The sequence below is a fragment of the Ranitomeya variabilis genome, chromosome 6 (assembly GCF_051348905.1).
Source record: "Ranitomeya variabilis isolate aRanVar5 chromosome 6, aRanVar5.hap1, whole genome shotgun sequence".
In the NCBI taxonomy this organism is placed as follows: Eukaryota; Metazoa; Chordata; class Amphibia; order Anura; family Dendrobatidae; genus Ranitomeya; species Ranitomeya variabilis.
In genome coordinates this window covers 557,480,521-557,497,979 of record NC_135237.1, presented here as the reverse complement: position 1 = coordinate 557,497,979, position 17,459 = coordinate 557,480,521, and the positions used below count along the sequence as shown (strand labels likewise).

The 17,459-nt window shown below is 40.8% G+C and overlaps 1 protein-coding gene across 1 annotated transcript in view; it reads left to right on the top strand.

Moving 5' to 3' along the window:
* KCNK9 (potassium two pore domain channel subfamily K member 9) overlaps positions 1 to 10,959 on the top strand; it is a 179,527-nt gene extending 168,568 nt beyond the window's left edge. Inside the window, exon 2 of the mRNA XM_077271276.1 lies at positions 8,203 to 10,959. Coding sequence (XP_077127391.1) covers positions 8,203 to 9,044 — 842 coding nt within the window. The 3' untranslated portion in view covers positions 9,045 to 10,959. The remainder of the gene's footprint in view (positions 1 to 8,202) is intronic.
* The last annotated feature ends 6,500 nt before the right edge of the window (positions 10,960 to 17,459 follow it).

Below are 17,459 nucleotides of genomic sequence, written 5' to 3'. Positions count from 1 at the left end.
TTCAATGTGCGATTTATCTTCGGCTTCCCTATAATCATAAGCATTGTCTTGTGCTCGCAGTCAGTGTATCATGTGCAACAACCGCTGATACAAGGTACCGGCGCGGGATTGTGGAGCAGTGCTCCGGTGATTACCTCCATGGTGCACCGCAGAGTTCAGCTGTCATTATACACCACAGATAATCACTAATATGAAATATTAAATCTTCAACCTAAAATTACCGGGCCGTGATTCCCTTAAGACCAGTATTGAGGATTTTATGGAATTTACAATAAATAAACACAATGTTCGGCTTGTAGCGTTAATGTGTAGCAAAGCTAAAAGGCGCGTGCAGGGTGCGGTACCCCAATATCGGTGTGTGCCTGGACTGCCCGTGTAGACAGCGGCATAACATATCCCGAGATACGTGACACGACATGGGGAACTGGAAAAATGCTGCATTGAAGTCTAGTGAATATTAGTGAATATTAGGCTTCTGTTTTTTGCGGCCCGTTATTGCAGGCCTTTTTTGCGAGCCGTATCACCGCAATTTTCACAGTCTGCCACCATAACTTGTGGATCACCGTTTTTCAGGTTTCCAATACTATGGAAACAGTATTGGAAAAACAAAACGGTGTTCCGCAAAACTGGAAATCACGGTGCGCCACAAAAACAAGCTTCCGTTGTTTTGGTGGCCCCATTGATTTTCAATGGGGGCCGTGTCAATAAGGCGTGAAAAAGATCGAGCAGGCTCGATCTTTTTTCGTAGCCATACGGCGAACCGTGAAATTTTTGCGGCCCATTTTTGCAGCACCATAGAAATCTATTGGGGAAGCAAAACCACGGTTAGTGTGAAAGAAGCCTTATATTGATTTTTCTTTTACAGAATTGGAGTCCATGACAAAATTTGAGCAAAAGTTGGGGTGGGCAGATCTGTGTAGTTGAAGTCTGGTTAGGACAGAAGCGCAGAATGAGAGAGGCTGAGAGTAATGATAGCGGTCACTTGGGGGGGGGGGGTTTGGCTTGGAATCCGTAGCTGCGGCCCCGTGGATGGAGGAGAAATTAGATAGCAATTCACTTTAGTTGGGAGATTATAGACTGCATGCTCGCAAATGCCAGAAGCCTGACAAACAAGATGGAAGAACTAGAAGCAGAAATATCTACAGGTAACTATGACATAGTGGGAATAACCGAGACATGGTTAGATGAAAGCTATGACTGGGCAGTTAACTTACAGGGTTACAGTCTGTTTAGAAAGGATCGTAAAAATCGTAGAGGAGGAGGGGTTTGTCTCTATGTAAAGTCTTGTCTAAAGTCCACTTTAAGGGAGGATATTAGCGAAGGTAATGAGGATGTCGAGTCCATATGGGTCGAAATTCATGGAGGGAAAAATGGTAACAAAATTCTCATTGGGGTCTGTTACAAACCCTCAAATATAACAGAAATCATGGAAAGTCTACTTCTAAAGCAGGTAGATGAAGCTGCAACCCATAATGAGGTCCTGGTTATGGGGGACTTTAACTACCCGGATATTAACTGGGAAACAGAAACCTGTGAAACCCATAAAGGCAACAGGTTTCTGCTAATAACCAAGAAAAATTATCTTTCACAATTGGTGCAGAATCCAACCAGAGGAGCAGCACTTTTAGACCTAATACTATCTAATAGACCTGACAGAATAACAAATCTGCAGGTGGTCGGGCATCTAGGAAATAGCGACCACAATATTGTACAGTTTCACCTGTCTTTCACTAGGGGGACTTGTCAGGGAGTCACAAAAACACTGAACTTTAGGAAGGCAAAGTGTGACCAGCTTAGAGATGCCCTTAATCTGGTAGACTGGGACAATATCCTCAGAAATAAGAATACAGATAATAAATGGAAAATGTTTAAGAACATCCTAAATAGGCACTGTAAGCGGTTTATACCTTGTGGGAATAAAAGGACTAGAAATAGGAAAAACCCAATGTGGCTAAACAAAGAAGTAAGACAGGCAATTAACAGTAAAAAGAAAGCATTTGCACTACTAAAGCAGGATGGCACCATTGAAGCTCTAAAAAACTATTGGGAGAAAAATACTTTATCTAAAAAACTAATTAAAGCTGCCAAAAAGGAAACAGAGAAGCACATTGCTAAGGAGAGTAAAACTAATCCCAAACTGTTCTTCAACTATATCAATAGTAAAAGAATAAAAACTGAAAATGTAGGCCCCTTAAAAAATAGTGAGGAAAGAATGGTTGTAGATGATGAGGAAAAGGCTAACATATTAAACACCTTCTTCTCCACGGTATTCACGGTGGAAAATGAAATGCTAGGTGAAATCCCAAGAAACAATGAAAACCCTATATTAAGGGTCACCAATCTAACCCAAGAAGAGGTGCGAAACCGGCTAAATAAGATTAAAATAGATAAATCTCCGGGTCCGGATGGCATACACCCACGAGTACTAAGAGAACTAAGTAATGTAATAGATAAACCATTATTTCTTATTTTTAGGGACTCTATAGCGACGGGGTCTGTTCTGCAGGACTGGCGCATAGCAAATGTGGTGCCAATATTCAAAAAGGGCTCTAAAAGTGAACCTGGAAATTATAGGCCAGTAAGTCTAACCTCTATTGTTGGTAAAATATTTGAAGGGTTTCTGAAGGATGTTATTCTGGATTATCTCAATGAGAATAACTGTTTAACTCCATATCAGCATGGGTTTATGAGAAATCGCTCATGTCAAACCAATCTAATCAGTTTTTATGAAGAGGTAAGCTATAGGCTGGACCACGGTGAGTCATTGGACGTGGTATATATCGATTTTTCCAAAGCGTTTGATACCGTGCCGCACAAGAGGTTGGTACACAAAATGAGAATGCTTGGTCTGGGGGAAAATGTGTGTAAATGGGTTAGTAACTGGCTTAGTGATAGAAAGCAGAGGGTGGTTATAAATGGTATAGTCTCTAACTGGGTCGCTGTGACCAGTGGGGTACCGCAGGGGTCGGTATTGGGACCTGTTCTCTTCAACATATTCATTAATGATCTGGTAGAAGGTTTACACAGTAAAATATTGATATTTGCAGAAGATACAAAACTATGTAAAGCAGTTAATACAAGAGAAGATAGTATTCTGCTACAGATGGATCTGGATAAGTTGGAAACTTGGGCTGAAAGGTGGCAGATGAGGTTTAACAATGATAAATGTAAGGTTATACACATGGGAAGAAGGAATCAATATCACCATTACACACTGAACGGGAAACCACTGGGTAAATCTGACAGGGAGAAGGACTTGGGGATCCTAGTTAATGATAAACTTACCTGGAGCAGCCAGTGCCAGGCAGCAGCTGCCAAGGCAAACAGGATCATGGGGTGCATTAAAAGAGGTCTGGATACACATGATGAGAGCATTATACTGCCTCTGTACAAATCCCTAGTTAGACCGCACATGGAGTACTGTGTCCAGTTTTGGGCACCGGTGCTCAGGAAGGATATAATGGAACTAGAGAGAGTACAAAGGAGGGCAACAAAGTTAATAAAGGGGATGGGAGAACTACAATACCCAGATAGATTAGCGAAATTAGGATTATTTAGTCTAGAAAAAAGACGACTGAGGGGCGATCTAATAACCATGTATAAGTATATAAGGGGACAATACAAATATCTCGCTGAGGATCTGTTTATACCAAAGAAGGTGACGGGCACAAGGGGGCATTCTTTGCGTCTGGAGGAGAGAAGGTTTTTCCACCAACATAGAAGAGGATTCTTTACTGTTAGGGCAGTGAGAATCTGGAATTGCTTGCCTGAGGAGGTGGTGATGGCGAACTCAGTCGAGGGGTTCAAGAGAGGCCTGGATGTCTTCCTGGAGCAGAACAATATTGTATCATACAATTATTAGGTTCTGTGGAAGGATGTAGATCTGGGGATTTATTATGATGGAATATAGGAATATAGGCTGAACTGGATGGACAAATGTCTTTTTTCGGCCTTACTAACTATGTTACTATAGTACTGAGCTTGTAAAAATGAAGAGTTTTCGATGGTATAAAATGAAGCTTTTTATTATTACATCGACGCGTTTCGGACGGGAGAATTTTTCAAGGTAATAAACAAATGTATAGAGTGGCTGTGAGGGTCCTGTTACAAATTTCGCACTGGAAACCAGAAGCATTAAGTTGTATTATAGTGGAGGAAAGCCACGTGTAGGGAAATGGGAAACAAACATTCGAGTATATCTGCTGTCAGCAGAAAAATACCAATCAGGAAGGCAGTACAAAAAAGATATGATGGTACATTAGGTGGATCCCTGCTGAAAAAGCTTACCGCGAAACGCGCGTCCAGGGCTCTTAGGTGGTCTGTGGTTGGGTTCCCTCTGTACCATGGGTAAGTGCACATAATCAATATCGCCAATTGTATTTTGTATGTTCATTGGGGCGGGGATTACGCACATACGTTAGTGCTTTATGGCATTACTTCCCTGTGACATACTTTATTGACGTTATACCATGTGTATCAGTTAGGGGTGCTACTTACCCTTTCCACATCCCACCTAATGTACCATCATATCTTTTTTGTACTGCCTTCCTGATTGGTATTTTTCTGCTGACAGCAGATATACTCGAATGTTTGTTTGTTCTGATTTGCTGATTAATAAATTATATTATAATGATACTTTGGACTGTTGTACTCCATTTGCTTGCGTCACAATATTTCTGGAGTTGTCCAGTAAAGTGGAGGCCCTTGGGGCATCCGGGGAGAGTTTTATACTCTCAAGTTGTATACACATGGTGGCTTTTTGATTACAGTAACATGTGTAGGGAAATGGGTAGATTCACTGATGCTGCCCCCTGCATCGATGCATTTCATGGATACTCAATTTGTGGGGACAGTACAGCAAATTATAAATTTTCTACCCTTCCAATTTTTGTTTCTCCGAATTATTCTTTTGTCTCCCTGCATAAAACACTTTTTTTTCAGCTTTCCCCTTGCACAAAACACTATGAAGTGTCGTGCAATATAGGGACAACCACCAGAGGGCGAGGAGGGGAGGTAACAGGAGCTCACCTCAAGCGAAGAGCTGGGCAAAATCTGCTAGGGGGCAGTAGAGAGGACTTACAAGCCAAATAAGCAACAGTCAGGAACGCAGTGCCAGAGGAGAAGGCAAGAGCAAGGTCTGAAGCAAGCCAGAGGTCAAAAAGCCAGTCGGGAGCACGTATCAAGAGGACGAGACGAAAACACAGCCAGAAACATGCCAAAGATCAGAGCCAGACGTAACAATCCAAAACAGGAACGGAAGACGGATGGGCAGGTCAGAAGTCAAGCAGAGAAGTTTAACCCCCACCTGACCAGGTCAGGGAGCAGAAAGCAAACCCCGACCTGGATCATGACAGAAGGAGGTAAGGTGAATAAAGACGAGGAGGGAAACAGGAGACTTTGTGGGGTTAGAACTGTTCAGTTATCTACTTTGGAAAAACAAGGAGGAAACTGAACATAAGAAGTGAATGATTGATAAAACAGATCCAGAAGTGGCAATTCCTGCAACTTTCCTACTGTCTGCTGTGCTGTGCTGAGGCTGTGAACAACATGAGGTCCCGTCTCCAGGCTGTAATCCGTCTTGCTTGTCTGTAACTATAGATGGATCAGTCTCGACAACAGGCAGTGGCCAGTAATTTGCTCAGAAGGGAGAACCTTTGTACCTATAACTTTAGAGTAATGGAAGTATATTACACTTTTGACAATTGTTACATAGGCATTCTGAAAAGTGAAAGTTTGTAGAAGTTAATGTGATCATATATTATTTGGTGTCTATGGTAAACTAGAGGGTGAAGATCTTGTAACAAGGAAAATAGAGAAAATCCACACATTGTTTGGATAGAAAATGTGCAAAGACTTCATTGCAGATTCAGATAAAACTATTGCCAGCACTGAAAAAAATGTTGAACTTTCCAATGCGTTTCAAATGAAGACATGGCTCAAATCATGTAGGAATCTTATGTTTCTCCATGTAATTGTTACCACAAAGCAAGAGTGGTTTGTGTCCAAGCCCAGGATCACTGAAAACTTCAATTTGCACAAGATGGATCATAATGTTTTCTTTGAAGGTCTTATGGTCTACTACTTGTGAGTGGGTTATTATTTTGTTCCAAAGTGGCTCAGTGGTTAGCACTGTAGCTTTCCAAGTATAGGGGTCCTGGGTTCAAATCCCAACAGGGACAACATCTTCAAGGAGTTTGTATGTTAATATTTAATTTATTGAGAGATTCCAATAATCCGAAGAGTAATGAAAGCCTGATCTATCTACATAAGTCAGATACACTGGAAATCTACATACGGTAGTTATGGAGTATCGTGCTGTACATTCTGTACCAAGATCCCGGCTCAGCGGAAAAAAGATGTAGACAGCTCAATAAATTATGTCAGGATCCATGGAGCAGCATTGTGTGTCACAGCTGTCACCCCTGAAATCCCCCCTCCCAGGTCAATTCAGCCCGAATATGAAAATGTCTTCGTCAGAGCTGAAATGCAGCCGAGCCGGGGAACAGGTTACACCACCTGCCTATATTCATTACACCGCTAATTCTATTATGTGATATTTGCAGCCTATTATTCCCATGTGGTAGAGACAGAAGTCAGGAGAGGTGGGAGAAAAGGTGCAATGTATGACAGTAGAAAGTGCAAAGATGGATGAAAGTGGGATGGTAGAGCAATGAGAAATTCCTCCTGCCAGAGACACAAACCTATTCACATCAGCGGAATTAGGAGTAATGATATTCTAGTACACAGTTATAGTGGAACGTAGGGGCAGCACTATAGCATAGTACATAGGAGCAGTATTATAGTAGTTATATTCTTGTACATAGGGGCAGCACTATAGCAGTTATATTCTTGTACATAGGAGCAGTATTATAGTAGTTATATTCTTGTACATAGGGGCAGTATTATAGTAGTTATATTCTTGTACATAGGGGCAGTATTATAGTAGTTATATTCTTGTACATAGGAGCAGTATTATAGTAGTTATATTCTTGTACATAGGAGCAGTATTATAGTAGTTATATTCTTGTACATAGGGGGGCAGTATTATAGTAGTTATATTCTTGTACATAGGGGCAGTATTATAGTAGTTATATTCTTGTACATGGGAGCAGTATTATAGTAGTTATATTCTTGTACATAGGGGCAGTATTATAGTAGTTATATTCTTGTACATAAGGGCAGTATTATAGTAGTTATATTTTTGTACATAGGAGGCAGTATTATAGCAGTTATATTCCTGTACATAGGAGCAGTATTATAGTAGTTATATACTTGTACATAGGAGCAGTATTATAGTAGTTATATTCTTGTACATAGGGACAGTATTATAGTAATTATATTCTTGTACATAGGGGCAGTATTGTAGTAGTTATATTCTTGTACATAGGAGCAGTATTATAGTAGTTATATTCTTGTACATAGGGGCAGTATTATAGTAGTTATATTCTTGTACATAGGGGCAGTATTATAGTAGTTATATTCTTGTACATCGGGGCAGTATTATAGTAGCTATATTCTTGTACACAGGAGCAGTTATATTCTTGTACATCGGGGCAGTATTATAATAGTTATATTCTTGTACATAACAGCCAGCATTTATTCAGCATAAATTATTATTTTTTTTTATATATTTTTTTCATATATACAGTATTTGCACTTACGTTATGTAATCACTAGATGGCTGTATATATATAGGAGGGCCAACTTTTGGCTTTCAAACTTTTTTGTTGGCCTGCATATATAGTAGTAGTTATAGTCTTTCTTTGTTTGTTTTGTTATAACAACCTCTTATTTCTTGCTTATACTTGATGTACATGTCTTTTTTAATCATACTATGGCTTTCTGAAGACCACTTCCGGAATGAAGTATTTGTTGACCCTATTCATAGTTTCACCTGTGTTTCATGATGTCTATGATAATGTTATCTTTGATGTTATGTTTCGCCTCCTTCTTTACATAAGATCCAGTTCAATGAACTTGGTCTTTTCATAATAACATAAAATATGATGTTCTGCAGTGTGGTCAATGATGCTTCTAGATGAAGAATTTCATTGATGTAGTCAATAATTCACCAGTTGTAGATAATTCACATTTGACAAAAAAAAATCCTTAGTAGATTACATTGCAATGTTAGTGATTTTTTGTGAAATGGAGATTGTAACCAACTTCTAAAGTATTTCTTGATTTTTTTCTTCCTTCTAGGTTATGGACATGCTGCTCCTGGCACGGATGCTGGCAAAGCGTTCTGCATGTTCTATGCTGTGCTAGGAATTCCTCTAACCCTGGTTATGTTTCAAAGCCTTGGTGAGCGAATGAACACCTTTGTGAAGTACCTCCTCAAAAGAATCAAGAAATGCTGCGGGATGAGAAGCACAGATGTTTCAATGGAGAACATGGTCACCGTGGGCTTCTTCTCCTGCATGGGGACATTATGCATCGGAGCCGCAGCCTTTTCCCATTACGAAGATTGGAGCTTTTTCCAGGCCTATTATTATTGCTTTATAACTTTAACTACAATAGGATTTGGAGACTATGTGGCTCTTCAGAAAAACAGGGCCCTCCAAAAGAAGCCAGTCTATGTGGCTTTTAGCTTTATGTACATTCTAGTGGGTTTGACGGTCATTGGGGCATTTCTAAACTTAGTTGTTCTCAGGTTTTTAACCATGAACAGTGAAGATGAAAGGAGAGATGCAGAGGAACGGGCATCTCTTGCTGGAAATCGGAGCAGCATGATCATCCACATCCAAGAAGACTCACAACATGGTCGGCCACGGTATAAGGCCGAAGTTACAGACCTTCAGTCAGTTTGTTCTTGCATGTGCTACAGGTCCCATGAGTACACCAGCAGGATGGTGTCTCAACAAAATTCGTTCGGCGCCAAGCTGAACCCACAGTACTTTCATTCTATATCTTACAAGATTGAAGAAATATCACCAAGCACATTAAAAAACAGTCTTTTCCCATCTCCTGTTAGTTCTATTTCTCCTGGGTTGCACAGCTTTACGGAAAACCACAGGCTAATGAAAAGACGAAAGTCAATCTGAGATCACCATCGTTCTTTTGCCAAGGGTCACCTTTTTCTCTCTCTCTGCCCTTTATTTTTTTTGTGAATTGAGACAGAGAGGGTGGCAAAAGAAACATGAGAAATTAACTAGCCTGCCTTCTCTGAGACTCATTCTTGAGCATGAAGCATGAGAACCTTCTACTCCAGCAAAGTATGCCTTACATTATGTCTAAATGGATTTTAGAGGATTTCGTAATACAAAAAAAAAATTATTTCAAAGTATCTATTCCAAAGTTACACACAAAGGGGGGCATTTGTGTGCCACTCATGTTTATGAACTATAAGAACTTTGTTTTATTTTTATTTTACAAAAATTTTAAGGATACAGAAGCAGGTGACGGGTAAAAATTTAAGTCTGTGCAATCCCTCAAATATAAAATATATATTTATCAGGTATTATTTACTTGAAAAAAAACTTGATTAATCTTGAGGTTACTCCCTGGTGTAAAAAAAACTCCCCAGAAAAACAAAACACAAAACTATTTTTCTTATTGCTATTTTTTATTGCCAGATGAAGCATGTGCATTAGGCAGTCTGTATGCCGGGTATAGCCTGATACATTTTCAAATACTAGATAGATTGTTTAAAAAATAGTTAAAAAAGAAAAATATAATAGTTCTTTCTAGCTTGCCAGTTCCAAAACAATTTTTCCACAAGCATGCACTTTGTGAAACTGGTATGCGTTCTAAAAAAATAAGCATATCATTTATAAGAAACCGGAATTTTTTCTTTTGTTTTCAATTTTTAATTTCATTTTCTTTCAACTTGAATTATCCATTATTTTTGTCACTCAGTTTAAAAAATGTATGGTGCTCGGAAAGCTATAGGTTGAACTGAGTCATGAACTGTACTTTTTTTTTCCATAATTTTATTAAGATACAAATATATTAATATATAAATAATATTTTTGGCGCAGCAAGTATCTGCATGAATAGAATTATATTTTTAGGGAATGCTTGATAAAAGGTGGATGTACAATTTTTTTTTAAGTCAATAAAATAGAGACAGGGACTTCCTCGTTGTATGTATAATTGAAAAAAAAGATTGTCCTTTATTGCTTTTTGATTTGTATATATTGGCTACAAGCCTTTGTCGGTCTCAGGAAGTGTTCAAGGGACAGCATGCGCTGTTTTGACCTTCTCGAAGACTGGCAAATGTTGCATATCCCTTTAGATGCCATATTGGCAAAGTGGGAGGGAATGGGCAGAAATCTCTGATATAAGCCACATTGCTGGGTTTTTAAAGAGACTCGGAACTGCAAGGTTTTTTCCAGACTTGCAAAAGCAGATTCCACTGGGGTGGATCAGTGTCTATAATAGATGCCGTCAGTTTGCTTTTGAAAAGCTGGTTCTAAAAGTCTTTTTGCAGACATGTCGACTGGCTATATGTACTTGGCCAGCCCACAACCCATAGGATTTGATGCACTCAGTTGCAAAGCTTTGTACCTCATAAGAAATGATTAATATTTATGGGTTGCAATAAACTGTTCATATCTCTATCTTTCTGAAATTGTCCTCTCCTGATTTCACAAAAAGTAAAAGAAAATCTTCATGTTTAGGTTGGATTTTACTGGTGTCTTTGCTCTGACCAACGTTAAAGGATATAATATATTGATAAAAAAAAGTGTTATTCTGATTGGTCACACTTACCACTACATCACTATATATGAAAAATAATAGAAAAAAATAACAAAATAAAAAAACAAAAAGACATTAAGACAGGATTATAAAGTATATACCATTGGCTGGGCACACATACTAAGTGTTGGGTGTTAATATGGTCAGTAAGCCCATTGTCTTGATGTGGTTTACAGGTAGTGTTTCTCATCCTCTGGAGACATTATTTGTTACTTAAATGCATATATTTGGGGCTATAACTCATTTCTGAAATTTGGTTCCACTGTTTTTTTGGCTTTCACAGGTTCCTTATTTCCCTTCACATTTAACACAAAGAGATTTGTGGTCATAAATCAACAGAGAAAAGCTAAATAAAGTCAGATGAAAGTGTTAGAAACTTTCCCATTGGACAGTCAGAATGAGTCCAATGAGCTGGCAATAGACAGTGCAACGTCGAGGATATAGAAGGCAAATTGTATAACATTTTTAATAAAGCCCAAATCTAAAAATGAATTTTAGCCAAAAATGCATGCATTTTAAAAAAACAAATTGTCCCCCACGTGGACAACCCCTTTATGGAACCAAAAGTAATTATTTACCTAGGAAAATCAATGCCTAGCTATGACTCGAATAAAGGGTTAATTCATTTTGGATATCTCCGAATGTCCATAAAGTTCTAAATCAATGAGCAAGAGTGCACCTAATACTAACCTACATGGTCTCCTGTATACTAAATACCTTTACTCAGCATTAGGTCCATTATGTGGACACAACATCTTTTTAACTTGGGCAAAGTTTTTTAAGTTTCAGGAAAAGATTGCGCTAGAAAATACATCTTCAATGTGTTGGAAGTGACGAAAATAGGGTTTTCTATCCAGCGAAGTGAAATAAAGCCAAAAATTTTATATTGTGACTTCATTAAAATATTAGCATGGGCATAAAAATATTTGACGTGTTTCGAGGCTCGATGACTCATAACCGTAGATATCATATAATAAAACAATATCTACGATTAACATTTATCCAGACTCAAAACGCATCAGATATTTTTATGCCCATACTACTATTTTAATGAAGTTACTATACAGAATTTTTGCTTTTACTTAACTTTGCTGGATTGAAAACCCTTTTTTCATCACTTTCAACATACAGGCACGAGAGTAAATCTGACCAGGATTATAATGGTACACTGGGCAAAACTCTGACTATTTCTGATGCATAACGTGTATCTTCTCTTGTTCTCTACTCTGTCAAAAAGCATACTGGAATATCAGAGGGAAGTTTTGGATCAGACTCGGCTTCCTATTAATCGCTGCATGGTGGGAATTGAGTGATTGGAAATGCCTGTTAGAAATGCAAAAATTGTTTCAAGTGGAATTAAATTTTCCTAGAATTTTACAAAAATTTGGATTCACCAGAATCCAATTATTTTGCAAATTGCTCTTCGCGAATCCATCAAAATGGTGGGTAACTGGTTTCCATTTTTCTGAACTGCAGAGGACCGGCAAAAGATGTTAAAAAAGAATCACTACATTCCTCCCCAACGCATGTCATTATGTGACAACATGTGTCACCAACACACTGAATAGGTCTCGGGCTACGTCAGATTGCGTGACATGATGATAGAAATGGATAATCCTGCTCAGCGAGGTAGTGAAAAAACCTTTTCTTTATTAACTAGAACATGTGCTCAATAGAGGATAAAACATCAGCGTAGACAGTGAATAAAATGCGATATCAATGCGTTTCTGGTGACCTAGCACTCATAATCATGATTGACTACATGCCCTGACACAGCGGTCCCATGCTCCGAGTTCCTCAGGATGTCAACTATGGTGAGCTGGACTTTGTTCTATTTTGTAATATGATGGTGCAGTGCGCAGTGAAGTCAAAGGTCTAGACAGAGTGAAGCAGGCTGAAGAAGATAGGATCAACAGTGGAAAGAGCAAAAAAGAGGTGCAGAGGACTGGACTGCAGGCTGTGGGGGCAACAGGATATTTGCAAAATACTGCTCTCAAGTAACATAGCAAAATCCTGGTGATTGATTCCCATTAAATTAATATTTTTACAAATTTCAGAATTTTTCTTCACCACTTAAATAAAAAAATAATGTGCAAGTTTTATATTGTCATAATTGTACTGATCTGGAAAATCATATTTCTAGGTCATGTTTACTGCAGAATGAACATCGAAAAAAACAAAACCCAGAAAACAATTGTAGAATTGCTATTTTTTGTGATTTCACTTTACTTGGAATTTTTCTCCTATTTTCCAGTAGGATAAAATGGATGGTGTCATTCAAAAGTAAAACTAGCCTCTCAAACAACAAGCACTCACATGGCTTTCCCCTACGTCCACAGCAGCACAATATGGGGTTATCATGCCCCTGTGCGCTAACGGGACACAGTGGAATATTTAATGATTTTTAGTAGTCCCACCCCCCTCATCTCCCCCAGGATAAAGGGGAAACATCCCAGAAGCCATCAGTTTTTACTTTGTCCCCGTGCTAGATGGATGTCTTTTGTTTTCCCTCTCTACCCCCTTGCCGGCTTATCCAGGTTTTTAGTCTGCTCCTGGTGCCTGCTCCATGGGTGCTGCTGCCAGGCCGGTGCCATTGCTGAGAGTGCCCTCCCGAGTGAAGTAGCTACTTCCTGTCAGCACTTTCAATCCACCATTTTCTTGGTGGGATCAACAGTGTCTTCCTGTCTCCTCTATGGGCGCCTCCATATTGTTGGTGGTTTACTGCTGTAATTGGCAGACTTCATCACAGGGGGTGGAAGACGTTCCTCCCCTTCTTTTTTTATGTCCTTTTTAAGTGTTTTTGTTTCAGTCTGCTTGTCTTATGGCTTGCTATCCAGTGTGTCATCTCGGGATTCCGCTGGCTGTGCCTCTGGCGGCGGGAAAGCGACCTCCAAAAGACATCACCTGGAGCCTGCTTCCTGCGGTCTACCTCTTCCAGATGGTTTGTCTGGGACCATGTGCAATATCTGCGTTCCCATTATGGAGAAAACCACGATTAGAGACTTAGTCATATAGGTAAAAGACCTAATAGGTGGCTTCACAAGATCTAATACCTTACCATCTAAGGCTCACAAACATTCCAGACGTTCCCCCTCTCTGCAAGGAAGTGACTCCCAGTCTGAAGACCTTATGGTCATTGACGAGATCAGATCTTCATCATCGGATTCTGAGGAGGAATTGTTTAAGAAAACCTATTTTCCAGAGGAAAAATCAGGCAGGCTTATTAGAGCTGTGCAGAAGGAACTTCACCCATCAGAGCTGCCTACCACCTCTAAAGTGCCTAGGGCCTTTACTGTGGATGATGAGGTCATGGACCTTATGAAGGATGAATGACAAAAACTGTTTCAATCTAAATGGTTTAAAACGCTCTACCCCTGTATGAGTCTCAGTCTAAGGACTGGGCATCTCTGTTATGATCCCAATGGCAGAGGATCTCTGATATTCCGGCAAGATAGCAAAAATATAAATACTGCTCTAGGGAGGTGGAAACTGGGCTAACCGCATACCTGATCCTAACACAAACAACTAAAAGTAGCCGGTGAACGTGCCTACGTTGGTTCTAGACGTCTCGAGCCAGCCGGAGAACTGACTACCCCTAGAGAGAAAAAATAAGACCTCACTTGCCTCTAGAGAAATTGACCCCCAAAGATATAGAAAGCCCCTAACAAATAATAACGGTGAGGCAAGAGGAAAGCACAAACGTAGAAATGAACTAGATTCAGCAAAGTGAGGCCCAATAGTCTAAATAGCAGAAAATAGATAGTGGACTATGTGGTTAGCAGAAAACCCTACAAAAACATCCACGCTGAACATTCAAGAACCCCCACACCGACTGACGGTGTGGAGGGAGAATATCAGCCCCCTAGAGCTTCCAGCGAGTCAGAAAATCAAATGTAAAGCAAGCTGGACAAAAACACTGAATAATGCAAACGATCCAAATTGTACAAAACAGACTTAGCTTTTCTTGCATGAGGCAGACTGAAAGGAATCCGGAGGAGACCAAATAGGTCTGGATACAACGATGCCAGGCAAGAGACTGAGTCCAGAGGAGACTTAAATAGGGAACACCCGCTGCTTAACGACACAGCTGGAGCTCAGGCCTGCAACAAGACATGCCTAACACAATACCGTTAGTGACCACCAGAGGGAGCCCAGAAACACAGTTCACAACAGTACCCCCCCCTTGAGGAGGGGTCACCGAACCCTCACCAAGACCCCCAGGGCGATCAGGATGAGCAGCGTGAAAGGCATGAACCAAATCAGCCGCATGAACATCAGAGGCGACAACCCAGGAATTATCCTCCTGACCATAGCCTTTCCATTTAACTAAATACTGGAGTTTCCGTCTAGAGATACGAGAATCCAGAATCTTCTCCACCATGTACTCCAACTTGCCCTCAACCAAAACCGGGGCAGGAGGCTCAACAGCAGGAACCACAGGCACCACGTACCGCCGCAACAATGACTTATGGAACACATTATGAATAGCAAATGACGCTGGAAGGTCCAAGCGAAAAGACACCGTGTTAAGGATTTCCAAAATCTTATAAGGACCGATAAAGCGAGGCTTGAACTTAGGAGAGGAGACTTTCAAAGGAACATGCCGAGAAGACAACCAAACCAAATCCCCAACAAGAAGTTGGGGACCCACACCGCGGTGGCGGTTGGCAAAACGCTGGGCCTTGTCTTGTGACAATTTCAAATTGTCCACCACATGGTTCCAAATCCGCTGCAACCTATCCACCACAGAATCAACCCCAGGACAGTCAGAAGGTTCAACCTGGCCCGAGGAGAAACGAGGATGAAAACCAGAGTTGCAGAAAAAGGGTGAAACCAAGGTGGCAGAACTAGCCCGATTATTAAGGGCAAACTCGGCCAGTGGCAAAAAGGTAACCCAGTCTTCCTGATCAGCAGAAACAAAACATCTAAAATAAGTCTCCAACGTCTGATTAGTTCGCTTGGTCTGGCCATTAGTCTGAGGATGAAAAGCCGACGAAAAAGACAAATCAATACCCATCTTAGCACAAAAGGATCGCCAGAATCTGGACACAAACTGGGATTCTCTGTCAGATACAATATTCTCAGGGATGCCATGCAAACGAACCACATTCTGAAAGAACAAAGGGACCAAATCAGAGGAGGAAGGCAACTTAGGCAAGGGCACCAAATTAACCATTTTAGAAAAACGATCGCACACCACCCAGATGACAGACATCTTCCGAGATACTGGAAGATCCGAAATGAAATCCATGGAAATGTGCGTCCAAGGCCTCTTTGGGATAGGCAACGGTAAAAGCAACCCGCTGGCACGAGAACAGCAAGGCTTAGCCCGAGCACAAATCCCACAGGACTGCACAAAAGAACGCACATCCCGCGACAAGGAAGGCCACCAAAAGGACCTAGCCACCAAATCTCTGGTACCGAAAATCCCAGGATGTCCCGCCAACACCGAAGAATGAACCTCAGAAATAACTCTGCTGGTCCATCCATCAGGGACAAACAATCTCTCCGGTGGACAACGATCAGGCCTATCAGCCTGAAATTTTTGCAGCCCTCGTCGCAAATCTGGGGAAATGGCAGACAAAATCACTCCCTCTCTGAGAATACCAGCTGGCTCAGAGACTCCCGGAGAGTCAGGCACAAAACTCCTAGAAAGTGCATCAGCCTTCACGTTCTTCGAACCAGGCAGGTACGAGACCACAAAGTCAAAACGGGAGAAAAACAATGACCAACGAGCCTGTCTAGGATTCAGGCGCTTGGCAGACTCGAGGTAAATCAGATTTTTATGATCAGTCAAGACCACCACACGATGTCTAGCTCCCTCAAGCCAATGTCGCCACTCCTCAAATGCCCACTTCATAGCCAACAACTCCCGATTACCAACATCATAGTTCCGCTCAGCAGGCGAAAATTTCCTTGAAAAGAAGGCGCATGGCTTCATCACGGAGCCATCAGAACTTTTTTGCGACAAAACAGCCCCTGCACCAATCTCAGAAGCATCAACTTCAACCTGGAAGGGAAGAGAGGCATCCGGCTGGCACAAGACTGGCGCTGAAGTAAACCGACGCTTCAGCTCCCGAAAGGCCTCCACGGCCGCAGGAGACCAGTTCGCAACATCAGAACCCTTCTTAGTCATATCCGTCAAAGGTTTAACCACGCTGGAGAAATTAGCGATAAAACGACGGTAAAAATTAGCAAAGCCCAAGAACTTCTGCAGGCTCTTAACAGACGTGGGCTGAGTCCAGTCATGAATGGCACGGACCTTGACTGGGTCCATCTCCACAGTAGAAGGGGAAAAAATAAAACCCAAAAAAGAAACCTTCTGTACCCCAAAGATACATTTTGAGCCCTTCACAAATAGAGCATTCTCCCGCAGAACCTGAAACACCATCCTGACCTGGTTCACATGGGACTCCCAATCATCAGAAAAAAACAAAATATCATCCAGATAAATAATCATAAATTTATCCAGATATTTCCGGAAGATGTCATGCATGAAGGACTGAAACACAGAAGGAGCATTAGATAATCCGAAAGGCATCACCAGGTACTCAAAATGACCCTCGGGCGTAATAAATGCCGTTTTCCATTCATCTCCCTGCTTTATGCGCACAAGGTTATACGCACCACGAAGATCTATCTTGGTGAACCAACTGGATCCCTTAATCCGAGCAAACAAATCAGACAACAAAGGCAAAGGATACTGAAATTTAACCGTGATCTTATTCAGAAGACGATAATCAATACAAGGTCTCAGA